Genomic DNA, 15,248 nt, shown 5'->3' with positions numbered 1-15,248 from the left:
CAGTACATACAGTCATCAAAAGGTCATGTGACGGGACTCTGCAAGCCAGACCTTTCACTTGAAAATGAACCTACCAAAAGAGCTTTCATTATGCAAAACTGTTTTAATAAAAGTTTTGAAAGACAGGAAACTCACCTCTGTTGCGTGGAAGAGTAAAAAAGCTGGGTGAAAGCAAAAAGGTACGAGAATGAATCTCACTGACACTCCTTACAGAGCAGGACATTTCCCTCCAGACTTGCTCTCAACCCAGCAACATGAAGTCCTTCCTCAGAGAAAACTCTCCTGCTTTTCATAGCCCTAAAGACTTGTTGCAGGATTTGCTCCCTGTTCTTCCCAGCAACATTCTCATCTTCACTCCCACCACAGGCCTGCTGCTCTTGATCTTTTCCCCATCTGCTCCCCCCAGAGCATCCCTTACCTCCCACCACTCAGCAGCTTGCAGGGAAGGTATACTCTCCCTCTGTCAAACTCTGAGCCAGGAAAAGGTAAATGAAGTACATGGATTTCCTTCTTTTTGCCTAGGGACAGTCCTCTTAACACAGCACATGGTATCTGCACAGCAAATTGTGAACCAAGAGAACATTTGCATCTTCCATCACTGCAGGCGCTGTAGAATTGAACGTACAAAATGCAAAGCAATGCAGAGGTAAGAAGAAATACAGTTCAAAAGTAAGGTATAATCAAGGTTACCGTATCAGCTATCATAACTGCCCCCCATCAACCTACTCCCAGCTATCACAGCTATTTATTTGTTTATCATCATGTGAGAAAAATCCCTTTGGACATTTGAATTTTGGAAGAATTTTTAGTGTAAGTCTTAGCACAAAAAGTATTTTTAAAGCATAGCTTATAGTACAGCCAAATCCAGTAAACACGACCTTATCATGCAAGGAGCTATAACAAAATTTTCTCCATATGGTTTAGCATCTGACTTGCTGAAAACATGAAACCCAACATGAAAATCATGAAGCTTGGGACTGGAGAATGCTATGAAGCCAAAGGATTTTGAGAGCATGGAGAACTTTGCAGGATTGGGACATTTATTTAAGAGGCACAGGAATGGTTTCTCAGAGCTCCAAAGGAATCACTTAATAGCATGAGGGGGCTGCAGGCTTCCATGGTCTACTGACACCCTTTTCCCTGCAAGATATTAAAGAACATACAGATTAAGCTGCTGCTCTTGGGAAGACTGAAATGAAGGCTGCAAATGTTTCAAAGGGATGTATGCCATAATAACACTAAGGAACTTTAAGTGCATTTGTCTCAATACTGCACATCTATGGCACAATATATATATTTATGCCTATAATAAACACTAATCGGAAATCAAAGCCATTATACATCAGCAGTGGGGCAAATGGATGTTATTAGGTGGTTCATTTTTCCATTTCCTGACCTTTGTGCAATTCTAGTCTAGCTGTACTGCTACGTTAATGTATCCTCTTACATTTTAACTTTGCTTCAGTGATGTGCAAATCATTGCACAAATTAGAATCAAAATGAAAGAGTTGGCCTCCAGGTCAATCCGGCAAGGTTTGGCGCTGGTGGGTGGGATTGATTCCTGATGCAGGCCTATTAGTCATAAGGCAGCAAAAGCTGGCAAGCTCAGTAACCAGAGGTACTCTTTGCATCTACAAAGAAAAAGTACGATTAAGAGCAGTCCACATTTTCTGAGAGCACTTAAACAATGTCCTGGGCACAAGCAGACGGAACCTGGAATATGATTGGAGGGAAATACTTGGAGTTCAGAAAAAGAAAGGAAAAAAATTAACAAAGCTTTTTTTCTTCTCTTTCTGGAAGAAGTAAAAAAGAATGCTGTCTAATGAACCCAAGAGAGCATGCTGAAAGATACACACATCACATTTCCAATTACGTGATTCCAAGAATTAAGATTTGTACTCCTGTAAGTATATAAACCAAACAAGTTTCTGGGGAAAAAAAAAAAGACATTTTACCAGTTTTAGATGAGACCACTCCAAGATTCTACACGGTAGACTACTTATGTCTAACTAATAGCAATTAACAATCTTACATTCAACACTTTTTTTTGACACAGCAATAATCCACTCACAGTTCACTACACAAAGCACTGGGAAGTTTCTGCAACAGAATGCAGCTAAGAAGAAAATTAAATTCTTAATTTCTCTTAAATCAGTAGCAGAAATACAGTCTTGTCTCAGCAGTTTGGCATAGCAAGGGATAAGGAACAGCCATCAGGCTTACTGTTACAGAAAAAAAGATCTGAAAACATTGCCAATGTTTTTAAAGGACATATTCAGGTACACAAGAATGGGTAAATATGTAATACGGCCCAAATATAAAATCTCAAAAAGAAAACTGTAAGGAAATAATAAAAGGGTCAACATGGTAACACCTTAAACCAAGAAAACACTGCACAGCTTCACTCTATTCTTTCCACGCTGCAAGATTAAAGAAATAACCTTAGGATCCACTCATACGCTACTATCAAATACTCCGAAGTCCACAACACTCGCCTTTGCTGGTGCTTTATGAAGCACATAACAGGAAATTTATATTTTTGACTTGGTATTGGTTTTAAACATTAGAAGCAGGCAAAGAAGTGCTGCTGCAGTACCAGACAGAGGCAGGACACCTCTCAAGATGTGCAAGATGAAGCATTCGTTGGTAGGACAACACACCCTCTCTTAACAAGCATCCTCATGTCCACAAAGACCAGTGTGGATCATGCCAGCTTCACAGATACAGTCCTCGTGACTGTGGTGCTGAAGACTAAAAATCTCCACCCCTCATCTTTTCAAACCCAAGGACAATATTTACAAACACCACCACTGCAAGAAAAAAAAAGCAATCATTCTGTACCAGGCACTGGTACTATTTTAATCTGCTATTTAAAGTAGAGAAGCACCAGTCTCAGCAGAGAGTTGTCCCCAAAAGGCTGTGTGCCCCAACACTGGTCTATTTAAGAATTATCATTGCATTCATCAGGTCCACTGCACAGCTGGACTCTGCTGGTCCCAGAAACACTACTTATTCTGAAGGGGTTTTAGGAGTGAGGAGGTAAGAACAGGGATGTTGTTCTCCTCTGCCCGCTGAAAATATTGCTGCTCTTCTGTCATCAACTGATACTCCTATTGAGAATCCCTGGCCACACTGGATGCTCCTTTCAGGTTCTGCAGAGTGCACAGTAATAGACATCTCTTACCTGATGGCTTTTTATAACCAGTGGCTTCCGTTCTTCAAGTACTTTGCCCATGCAAAACATCAATGTCTTTAATAGCACTGACAGCATCACAAGATTCACCCAACTCAATCTTTGACTACTTGAGTCACCTAATTTAGGAATGCAGGTTCCCAAGACTCCCTGTGCACTCAGAGGGATGAGACAGGCTCCTCCTGAAGAAGACTGAGACCTGAGAGTAAGGCTTTCCCAGAGAGGATTCACCTCTACCTCTCTTCATCGCCTTTTTAAGGAGTCAATGCCTGTTGAGATCCTGGGTTAGGCATGTTAGGTTAGACAGGAAGGAGCCAGACATGTGCATGAACCTCTCGAGCTACAAGATTTTATATTATAGAAGGACAAGTGGGCGAAGCAGTCCTGAGGGTGGCAGAAAATGTGTATTGTAAGTACATTCAGGCATGTGAAATAGAAACATAAGGCATATTAAAAAAATACTAAGCTACTACTTGATTATTTAAGAATAGTCTGATTTTCTAGGCAACAACATAAAATTGCAAACTAGACAGTACTTCCAGAGAAAGTCAAAGCAGAGAAAATAAAAGAAAGTGTTCGGTATACCATATACACTTTATGTACAGATCTTTTGACACGCATAATACCAGTAAATGTAGCAAAGGTTTACAGGAAAAGCTGTGAAGATGTCTTGCAAAATTTAGGAGACTACTAAGGAAATGATGTAGAGTAAATATGAGTTGCAGAAAGATATCCAGTAATGCACAACATTTCCCAGAACTGTCAGGTACAGTGACTTCTTTGCTCAGAAGCAGTCCCTCATTTCCCATCTCTTCCCCCCAGAGAGTCCAAAGACTCTAAAAACTTTTTACAGAAAACACTTCTTAATTCCTTGTGATATGTGTAAGTTATAAAAATACCCCCATTCTCTACCATTAGGAATGTATCATACCTTCCACCGTGACAACTGTTTTGCTAAAAAACAAATCTTGTGTGATTTCTTTAGTGTATATTGCTACCAGCTAGAAAAAGGAAGTTGTCTAATGTTTAATTACATAAACATCAGGCATAGCTTATTATGTATAAAATCCACAAACCCAGAAAAGGCAGAAAGCAACCTAGCCCAGATATCAAAAGTGAAGTTTTTCATATTAACCGCCCTTCAGACAGGAGTATGAATCTTTGGAAGCCAAAGGTTCATGTCAGTGTATATCAACAGAGGATTTATCCTGCAGAGCTCAGATCTGCCCATGCAGTATTCCCACCACCTACACTGCCCTCTCTGCCCAGACACTCCCATGTGCAGCACAAACGGATCCATATACACATGCCACAAGGCTTTCATCGTTGCCGTAAGGTCCAAAATTTCTACAGACACTATTCCTTGCAAGAGCTGTGTACGGCTTCCCTCCTGCCTCCCTCTGTTCCAGACTGTCAGCAAGGTCCCTCTTCCTCTGTGCCACATTCCTCATGTCACAGCCCATGCCATGTTCCCAGGTGACCACATGCCTTCTCCTCCCCATCCCTTTTTATTCTCAGGGCATCTCTCCTCTTCCTTGCTCATCAATATTACCACCCTCCCCTCACCCCCACAGGTAGAAAGGGATAGGGCACAAGGCATCCCTTGCTGTACCAGCCGTAGGACAGGCACCAGATTAACACACGGGGACAATAAACACACAAAACTGAGGAAGGGATGGAAGGAGGCTTTTTGCACTCATGTTTCCTTCCAGCTGCCCATGGTGGCTCACCCCCATGCCACAGCAAAGAGAGCATTTCAGATCGCCTACTTCACTCATTGCCCTTACACTCTGTCACACTTCTTGCCTCCATCTCCATTTCTTTAAGAGAAAAGTGATTTGAATTGTCAGCATCTGAACCTCCTCGGGCAGCGAGGCAGGCAGGTGTTATTAGCAGGCTGTCGAGTATTAGTGCCTACATCAACCACCCCTTTGATCTACAAACAACAACAAACCATTGCAATAAACCAGTCTCTCAACCAGACACCAGCTTTGCAGCATGCCCTCAGCTCCATCTTCTACCTTTCAACAAGGTCTAGAATATTCTCTGACATTTTAAAATTAATTGGCTACAGAGCTCCTGTTATTATCATGTTACCTCCAGACAAATACAGAAATGCCATCCAGTTGAGTGTGTTTGATCCTGCTTCCAATCAAATTAAAGGCAAAGCTCCTCCTGACTTCAATGTGGAACAAAGTGACTTTGTAAAGCAAAGGAAAACCCGTATAGATGTCAACAGCTGCAGTTAACAAGGGCCAATCCAGACCTGAAAATCAAGACTTCATATTTTAAGTAAAACACTTCAAATGTTTTCATCCGCGCTACAACCTATTCTGTTGGAAAACACATTAAACAAACATGTAGAGCAGCAAGTTGCATTTTGGGACACAGATCACAGCAACTACTCTTAGAATGAGATCTCAAAACCTAGAAACAAATCTGTCTTTTGATGGGTTAGGATTATGTATAATAGTATCTTTAGACCATAATACCTGAACATTTTTTCCTATGCAATCATAGTAATAGAACCCAACATATTTTATTTTTTGTCAAAAGAAAATAAATTCCTCATGGATTCAAACTGGAACATCAGACACTGAAGCTCATTCACCATTGCTGCCCGCTTTTTGTCTGATGTCATGGAAGGCAGAATGAAAACTGCTTGCACACATTAAGAGTTTGACTGCCACATTTAAGCATGCTTGTTCTCAGACTGAGTTCTTATGTCTGTATGCTCTTGGGGAGTATTACAACAACATCTGCATATTTTTTGTAATAATTTTTTTTTAAATATCTAAAGTTCATTATGGTCTTTTTTTTAAAGAAAAAATATCTTTTGTAACAAAGGTTTTGAGGATCAGAAGTTCTTATTTCGCACTGAAAAACAGTAGAGGAAAACTGATTTATGTTTAGCAATGCCTCAAATCCAATATTTTATTCTTGAAAATAACCCTGACACCATTAAAAGCTTAATGCTACTAATAGACCCCACAAGGCATAGTTTAAAAGGTGAGATTTCTCTGTTCCTGGGCAGGTAAAACTAGCCTCAGATACGTATCTCCAAACCAGACTGCTACTTACTGTTTCATCTTCATTAAAAGTTGTTTATGTTTTGATTGTATAAATCATGAATTGCTACTATAATTGTATTCATAAGAAAGCAAAGAAACTGGGCACACTATCCCAAGAGGAAATGAGTAATTCTGATATTACAGCCTCTAGTTGAGGAACAAGATTCAGATTTTATAAAGGGAAGATGTGGTGGCTTTATCTAGGGCACAAAAATAATTCTACATTAGAGAACAGAAGCTGTGTTCAGGGACTCTGTTTTCCTCCGTATCACTGTAAGACACTTTGGAGCTACATGTCAAATGTTTTCTGGGGAACTGCAAGCCAAGTTTAGATGAAAGGTAGCCCAGTGTTTTCCTCCTGGAAAACAAGTATGGGCATAAAGCAGATTTTCAAAGCAGAAACCACCCAGAACAACTGGAGGATAAATAAATAAAGTAGATAGAGAAGAGCAAACTGGTGCAGGGTCCTCCAACAAAATATAAACATAGAAGAGAGACAAGCCCTACTGACTACCACCATCAGGAAAAACTGGACCTGCACATAAAGATGGGCAACTCCTGATTTCTGAACTTCACCCATACTTACTCCGCTGCTACTACAATAATTAGACACAATTAGTCTGTTGTATCGCACAATCGTATGTACGGGCATGTATGTCTACTCACATTACTGCGTGAGGTTCTAATTTACTTTTCTCCCTTTCACTCCAGTTCAAAAGGTCTCATGAGAGTTTTCAGAGAGGAAGAACAGCAAAAGTGACTGGAAAAGCTACATTTCACTCACCCACAGACAAAAGCACCAGAATGTTTCTGGATGAAGATTCAAGCCATAGTTTCATTTCATTTTAGTGAGGACCGTTAGTTAGACTTAACTCAATGCTTTTTTGCTGCCATTGAATCCTCATCGAGGAGAAGTACTTACAGATTCTAACACTGCACTTAAAGTAAGGCCCAAAGGAGAATTTTTTTAACTTATTTTTCTAGTAACAACTCTTCTGTCAAGGGAGTGCCCAAAATCCATATAGGACTAGGTTCTAGGGCATTGCAATGAAAGTCTACAGTTTAATTAGTATTTAGAGAAGCCTGCACAGTAAGCAAGTTGGAAAACTATTTGGTTCTGCAGGTGTTACACCCGAATTCTGGAAGAGACACCAAGAGGCATTCATCCACATGCAGCAGGGCTGTGGTCAGATGAGTGGCCATACTCTGCTTGGATGTCTTGGTGTGGGACACGGTTCTGTTCTCCTAAGGACACGAAGAACTAACTATTGTCCAATTCAATGCACAAATCAATGAAGCAGGCTTTGGTCCACGGATGCTACTTTTAAATTGATGGTATTACTTGCTGGATAAGATGCTATTCAACTTAACCTTAGGCAGTAAAACTGGAATGTCAATGAGGATAAAACTTGGCTTTTGAACAGGCATTCCCATTAGGGGTCTCAAGCACCACAAGAATTCATTTGTGGGTAAGACCTGCAAACACAAAAGACACTAAATTAGACAAATTTATCATTTGTAACACATTAGCTTAATAGCCATATACTAATGTTTCTGGTACTTTTTCTCTCAGTATTAGTGATAAATTAACTTGATTGCTGTATTTTTCTAACCTTTAACCAGAGGTCGAATGTTTAGATTAAAGACATTCAGGTCTGATTCAGAAAGCATTCCTGGAAACAAACAGCCCTGTTAGCAGTGGAATTAATGAAGCTGTTTTCCTGCCGAGCTCTGTCCTTCATCACCACCAAACCTCTACTAAAGTCGCAGCTTTTTCCTGTCCATTCCTCTGCAAAATAAAAAACCCACCCAAAGCAAAGGTACAGACAACTCCAGCGACTGTCCCTGCTGCTGGAGCGGGTGACAGACAGGCTCTACCTGCCTTTCCCCCAGCCGCGACTTCGGTGTCCCTCTTCTCCCCAACCCCCGAGACCTGTAGAAACTTAATTATCTCAAAGACAACTACTCCTCTCTGTTTTGCTTGAAATTAGCCAACGGCTTCAAAAGTAATTAGGTAAGGGAATGACAGATGCACAGAAAGTGCAATCAGAGAAGCCTGATCAGCCCAGGAAGCCAGGCTATAAAAATTACACCCAGCCTCACCGATTTAATTGATTACTCACACAAAGGGTTTTCCTCATGTGTACAAATCTGCAGAAGAAGGTGCTAAAGTATTTTAAAAGCCGTTATAAAAATGCAACAGAAGTCTAATCGAAGCACCTACAGTGGGAACACGACCTGATCTAAAATGTAACACTGCACTATTTCCTTTCCAACCCCATTCTTTCTAATTAGTATTTTGTCATACAGAGCCCAATGCGTTATTCTTTTTCTGGTGGAAAATTTTAGTTACAAAGGAAACCAAGTACATTTATATTCTTCGTATGGATTTTGTGGCAGATTTCCAGCTTACTAGTAAATCTGGTGTGAATTTTTTCTCCCATGTTAAAAGAGGCATCAAATGTATAATTTTTCTTCAAGAAGCAAAGAAATTCACAGAGGTGAAAACTTAAGTGTCATGAAGAATGGACTAATTTAAATTGCAAAGTACAAAAAAACCCCTCATTTATATTTTTCATTTTAAAATTCCCAATGCAATTAAAGTACATATCCACATAAGAATCAGAGATAACATATTTGACAGAGCTTTCCCAGTGTATTGTAATTTTTTTCATTATGCAACTAGCTCTGTAAGTGGTTTAGTATTAACAAAATTAAACATTCATTGATTTTAATTAGTCTTTTATCATATACAATTTCACAAAATGATGGATTTTTTTCAGCCAGGTTCTCTGTTGGCTTTAAAGAGATGGGCCGCATTTTGAGAACAGACTTAAATTTCCCAGTAAAATCAAAATATTTGTGCATATCAAAACCAACGTATTTCTGCATGTCATGCAAGGGTAAAGCTGCAAAATACCACAGAAGCAACATAGGTGCCCAGTATGGAAATCGTGAAAGTTAAAAGCATATTTGCATTTTATCAAAAGAAATTATAAAGCCTTTTGTCTCAGACTCTTTAAAGGCCCACGAGTATCTGGCCGACAGCGTCCAGTAGAGCAACAAGAGATTTAGAATCAGCATCAAAACTCCAAAGGCACACAGTGCAGACATTGCTTCCGATGTCATCAGTGTACCGTTCTCTAGTACGGCTTGCACACATGTGTATGGATTCGCGAAAAACTTTTTAGTTCCTCTGAGGTGAATTCAGCCTAGGCCTGATCTCACACGTCTTGGGTGCAATGGAAAGACTCCTGCTGACTTCAACAGATTTTGAAGCAGATCCTGTCCCACTGGGTCATTTGGGGTTCTTTTAAATCCCTAAATACTCAAGGTTAGATTGAAAGCACCATCTTTGCAGCCTTCCACTTCCATAATATAACAGGAATAATGGCAAACTTATCAAATGTCCTTGCAAGTGCTCTTTTCCTAATAACTTGAATAATAGTATTATTAGGTTGTGCTGTTTTCTAATGTCTGTCTTTGTTTCTGCTGGTGCCCTTAAGCCCCCTTGTGCTTTCCCAAACGTATAGTTATTCCCTTACGAGGCTGGCAGATAATAAGCAAATACGCAAATACAGAGAATTGTTCCTTCAATTAAACTGGTGCTGGAAATAGGGAGCAACGTAAACAGGAACAGGGAATTGTGCCAGAAATTAATCTATTTCTTAATTTCTCCATTAAGATATAACTATCATCCCAGCCAGTACTTATATTACTCTAATTAAAAAGACATTAGGAGAGCAAGGGCCCCAGTTCACAGCTCCACCTCTCCTCCTACCACTGCCTCCCATCTGCTGCCTTTGCCAGGACCACCAGAGGTGAAGCTGAGGGTCTACAGGACAAGCTGGGGGGGGATTTCCTGCAGGTTGGCTAGCCACCATCCCTATTGCACCCGAACGGATTTTGGTGGATGTGTCGGCTCTTCTGCCTATCAGACGATCATATGAGAAGAGTTGCAAAGTTCGAAAGATGCTCTTTGTGTCTTTTTGGTTATCATTAGCAAAAAGAAAGGCCATGCGAGTGCGTAAGGTACGGTATAAAACAAAGGGGTTGCAAAATGCTTTATTTTGGATACATGGGAAAGCTTTTAGCTGGGAAATAGCTTTCAGTACAGGTTCTGCCTGTGTGTGCTATTTTATAAAAAATAATTCCCATAAATAAGTTTTTGTTGTTGTTGTTTATTTTTGCTTAAGGACTACACTGCAAAAGAATGTTTGAAAGATTTCTGTATGTCGAGTCCTTAAACCAAAGGTAGCAAGTCTACACTAACAATGTTTGGCATAGGAACACCAATAGATCTTTTTTCCATAAATAACTTGCGTGATAAAAAGGATGCACTCCCCATGTGATAAACTCTAATTAAAGGTTGGTGGGTTTTTTTAATAAAACATCATTGTGTGTCTTCATGTAAACACACAGCGTACCACAAAAAGCACATGTGCTATAGTGGCCACAGATAAGCCAAACGTAGTGTAACGCTCACACAAAAGCTGATTTTTATAAGCGACGGGTCAATTGTAAGACCTTTTCCCTGATGTGCTGTTCCTTGTCTCATCTAGAAGAGACCTTTTAAAAGCCAGAAATGACTTGAAGGAGCCACCATGCACTAGAGCACTAACTCCTTTCTAACTGAGACCTTATTTTGATTGTGCCATAACTTTTTTTTTTCCAGCTGTTTCTCTACCTTTTCACTCGTCTTACAGCCTGCATTGGGATTTGGGTGCTTGGATGAGGCTAACTTCCTATATTGATTACAAAGTTACAGGAGAGAAAAGGGTGCTCTGAAATACCACTATGAGCATGACTTCAGTTTGTTGACTAGATGGGGTATACGGGGAAACTAAATTAAGTACTTAAACACAGGGCTGTAAATAGTGCTCATGCCTCCCCAAGGATTTGGAAGGGTCCTGCACTCCCTGCACCTGTTAAGTCTTCATATGGCTAACAAATACTGGCTTTTATCTCAAATGCCTACACGCAACTCAAAAGGCTTATCCGCAAAGTCAAGTAAATGCCCTTGCAGGTACACACCACTCATTGCTACAGACTAAATCATGCACCTGGTTTGCTTTTCTTGAAGTAGTCCATGCTGAGGCTGAAAGGGAAACTATTTTTTTTTTTTCTAATAATGACAATAAAGGAGAAAAAAGCATCCAGTAACAGCTGGAAACATCGTTATAAACTTGGTTCAACATGTTTTCACAAGGGGAGGTGAGTCAGGGGACTGAGGAATTACGTTCTTCAATTTAAAAAGTGGTTTGTTTTTTTTTTTTCCTCCATACACAGAGAAGAGTAGTAGAAACAGAGCCAAGGCTGCATTTTGAACTAACGAATTTTGTCAATAAAAAGTATGTGCTACATCTAACAGACAGCAATTTGTGACAAGTACTTATGATTTGCATCACTTTGGTACATCTGAATACAGCTGTCCACGTAGACTGAGGACCAAACTTATCTTAAACAGAAGACTCCCCTGAGGACACAAAGCATCACAGCCAGTTGAACCTGCTGGAGCAGGCAGTTAATTTACTTTCTTCCTGCTGTCGTGTCAGCTACCTATTTCTAGCAGTATTCTTGGTGGGAGGTATTTAATACAACCTCCAGATCTCCTGTGCGTCGTATGTAAGGGCCCAAATTCGTTAAGACATTTATGTAGCAGTGAGGGATGCACTTGTTAAAAATTTGGAAAGATACATCGCCACAGATGAAACTGAAAACACTGTAAAATGTATTATGCACTCAGCTTTACTAAAAAAACCCTCTTCAACAATCCTTTTGATATCCCTTCTGCTATTAAACACACCCTTCCTTTTGAGACTCTTCACTTGAGAAAAAACACGCAATCCTACAATGACCTGTATCATCTGTTTTAGCGGATATTTCATTTAGTTTTTGGACTGTGGCCTAATTGAAATACGTATTTCTTTTCCCCACAGAGTAATAAAAGAAACTGCCAAATACCTCTGAAGATGTACTTACCTGATGCAATAGCTGCAAAATTCAAATTATTGTCACGTGAAATGTCAGGTGGTGAAGTTTCCATAAGCTAGAAGATGCAAGTATTACTTTTCACGGAAGAGTCTTCCCATGACTCTTAACCACATTTTGTGAGACTGGATGAACTGTATATATAGCACATATGTCTGGGAAAGATTCACACAGCGTTTAGTGTAGAATACCACCGACTTTGCAGCTACAGAGAGGTGAAAGCAGGAGTGCTGTTGGACACGGTCACACAAGTTCTCAGTTGTCATCATCAAGAGGCTGTATGTGTTTCCTCAGCAATTACAGCACTGCTTAATTTGCACAGAGGCTCAAAATACCCCCCAGCAAAACTGCCAGCACCTGAGCCTCTCACTGGCTACTACAAAGTGCAAAACTTAACACAGAAAGGATATATCCTCATAAAATTGGAAGAACATAGTGACCTATTACATATATGGCTGTTCACTGAATTCTTACTCTTCACAGAATTAAAGTTACTTGGATGACTAGTAACAAAACTGTAGAAGCAAACACACAAACAAAAGCCCCAACCATAACAACATTTTGGTGATAGAAATAACACTAGATAAGCTTTAGTGCATAGTCTGTCTCTCTTCGATAACGCATGGCAATTCAGAAGTCTAAGCTGTGCAGGAAGATGCATAGAGCAGCAGTGTGTTACGCATGCACGTCATCTCACGGGTTCCCCTAGTAAGTGGTTAGTGCCAGTCACACATTCCTGCATATCACACATTAGTGTCTACCGTGATGGCCGATTTGTGTGCGTCGTGATGACTCAAAATTAATTCACAGTTAGAAGCTGCAGGTTTCAGAAAATGCCTTGTGAAGGTGAGAGGTTGATGCATTCTGTGCTTTGCCTACGCATGGATGCGTGCAACTGCCAGGGTACAGTTGCCTGCTGCTCCCAGGACCTCCTTGCGATGATCTTATGATAATTACCATGTCTTGATTCAATAAGAATTCTTGGGCAGGCCACACAAAACAAAACCAACACTGACATCAGATGGAGCTTAGCAGGTTACAAAAAAAAACCAAAACCAAAAACAAACAAAAAAAACCCAAACCAACAAAACATCACTTCAAATGAAGCTTGATTGTAAGTGTTGTTGAAAAGGTGCTCAAGTTACCTGAACCACTTTGATCTTAAACATGGACCGGGGGCAGCTGCAACGAGCTCCGAGCTTTGGCACATTCCATTATATGAATGGTAGTGAATTTATAATGGAATGGTATGGATGGTTTTTATAATCAGAAAAACACACTGACCTTAACACTACACAGGTGGAGCAGCATAATGACCCGCCAATTGTAAGCGCATCAATTCCTGGGGAAAAGTTCAATGAGGTTAACTCAGCATGTATCGCATAACCGACATAAGCGACATTTTAAAACATTGTTTTTTTCCACCAAAACCTGTCTCTCTGCCAACATTTTATTAATTTATTTGCTTCACTGTTCGGCACTGAGTATATCTTACCCATGTTAACAGTGTATTACATTATGCTCCAGTAGACCTGGACGTTGTCATACACTTCAACGTTGAAATACATGTGTTTAAAAAAAATAAGAATGGTGTTAACTACAATAAACTTTTCAGATTGTATAAGGTTAAGCATCATATTAATTTAAGTTAGAAACAGAAAGAAAACAAAACAAGAGGCTTGGATATAACAAGAGATACCATTAGTGGATCTTCAGCTCTGTTGTAAAATATTCACAGAGTGAGCTTAGGTGGGTTGCAGCCGATTGGCATTTCTGCTTCCCATCAATTTACTGATGCCCTTGGATACTCATGGGGACCAGAGACAAAGGAAGTTAATTTCAAAGTACCATACACGAGCTGACTGAATATCCAACATAATTCTAATAGTCCACGATCAGACCACAAAATACAATGAACGACCCTAATCAACATCAACTAGTATTTCAAAAACCCACACGTTACAAAACCATACACAAACACAAGCAACGAAATGAAGAGAAAATTCATTCTGAACCTGGGAAAACTAATAAGCAAGGACAGAAAGCTCTGCAAACATGTAATAATAAAACTTGAAATTAAAAAAAGTTTACATCCACAATTCAGCCACAACAGCAACATTTATGTCTGTATTTCAAGTCTGTCTCCCTCCTCTTCTGTGACGAGGGCACACAGAGTTTACAGCTTCTCCACAGCACTAGCAGAGAAAGCACCTCAGCAACAAAGGCAGCCTGATACCCCCATCTCCTCAACATCATGCCCCTCTAGAGACTGCTCTCCCACCCGAACATTCGTTCCCGCCATCAGTTTCTGCTGTAAGCTCAGCAACAGCTGAGAAGGCAAAAAAAATTTGAAAGTCCTACATGATTGAAACCACTACTGAAATCATCATTTCAACAAGAGCACAAAAAGGAATATAAGAACCGTAAGTGACAGGCAAGGTAGTGGATTTAGGAAGCAGCTCCACTGTTCAAAATGTTCAGCTAAAAGAGATTTATAAAACAAAACAATGCCATTTGATTATACTCACCTGAGATTAAAAGACATTCAAAACATAAAAGCCATGAAATTAAACAAAATAAAAGCACACATTGCTTTGTCATCTCCCTCTACCCTTCAAAAGGCACTAAATCTCATGGACATAATCCATTTTGGTCCCAAATTTACCAACTGCCTACAGTCTGGTGACCCTTTGCTTTTATTGAAAAAGCGTATTTACACTGGAAATAAAGCAGGGTGATCCCAAAGTTGGGCAAAGAGCCATATCATCTTTAAAGACAATCTCAGAGAAGTTAATCCACACGCACACTTTTTCCAGCTGTCTGTTAGGACTGCATACAACAAAAAAAAAAAACCTCTTCCAAATAAGCAGGACTGTAAAAAACACTTCTCATAACTACAGTCACCAAAAATTTTCTTCAGACACGCAGAAGCTGGTTTTAGACCTAAAAGCTTCATGCATAGTAAGACACAATTTTCCTTCATGTTTCTGCTG

General features: G+C 39.9%; 1 protein-coding gene across 6 annotated transcripts in view; it reads right to left on the bottom strand.

Moving 5' to 3' along the window:
• The window catches only part of HECW1 (HECT, C2 and WW domain containing E3 ubiquitin protein ligase 1), a 296,546-nt gene that overhangs the window by 179,652 nt on the left and 101,646 nt on the right, over window positions 1-15,248 (bottom strand). For 2 of the 6 annotated variants that reach the window (XM_074575623.1, XM_074575622.1), the window contains exon 2: window positions 13,540-13,597. The exons of the other annotated variants lie outside the window; for them this stretch is intronic. In XM_074575623.1, the coding sequence (XP_074431724.1) occupies window positions 13,540-13,566 (27 nt within the window). In that variant the 5' untranslated portion in view covers window positions 13,567-13,597. The remainder of the gene's footprint in view (window positions 1-13,539; window positions 13,598-15,248) is intronic. 6 annotated transcript variants of the gene reach the window in all.

The sequence above is a fragment of the Larus michahellis genome, chromosome 2 (genome assembly GCF_964199755.1).
Source record: "Larus michahellis chromosome 2, bLarMic1.1, whole genome shotgun sequence".
NCBI lineage: Eukaryota > Metazoa > Chordata > Aves > Charadriiformes > Laridae > Larus > Larus michahellis.
This window is presented reverse-complemented; position numbering and strand designations above follow the sequence as displayed.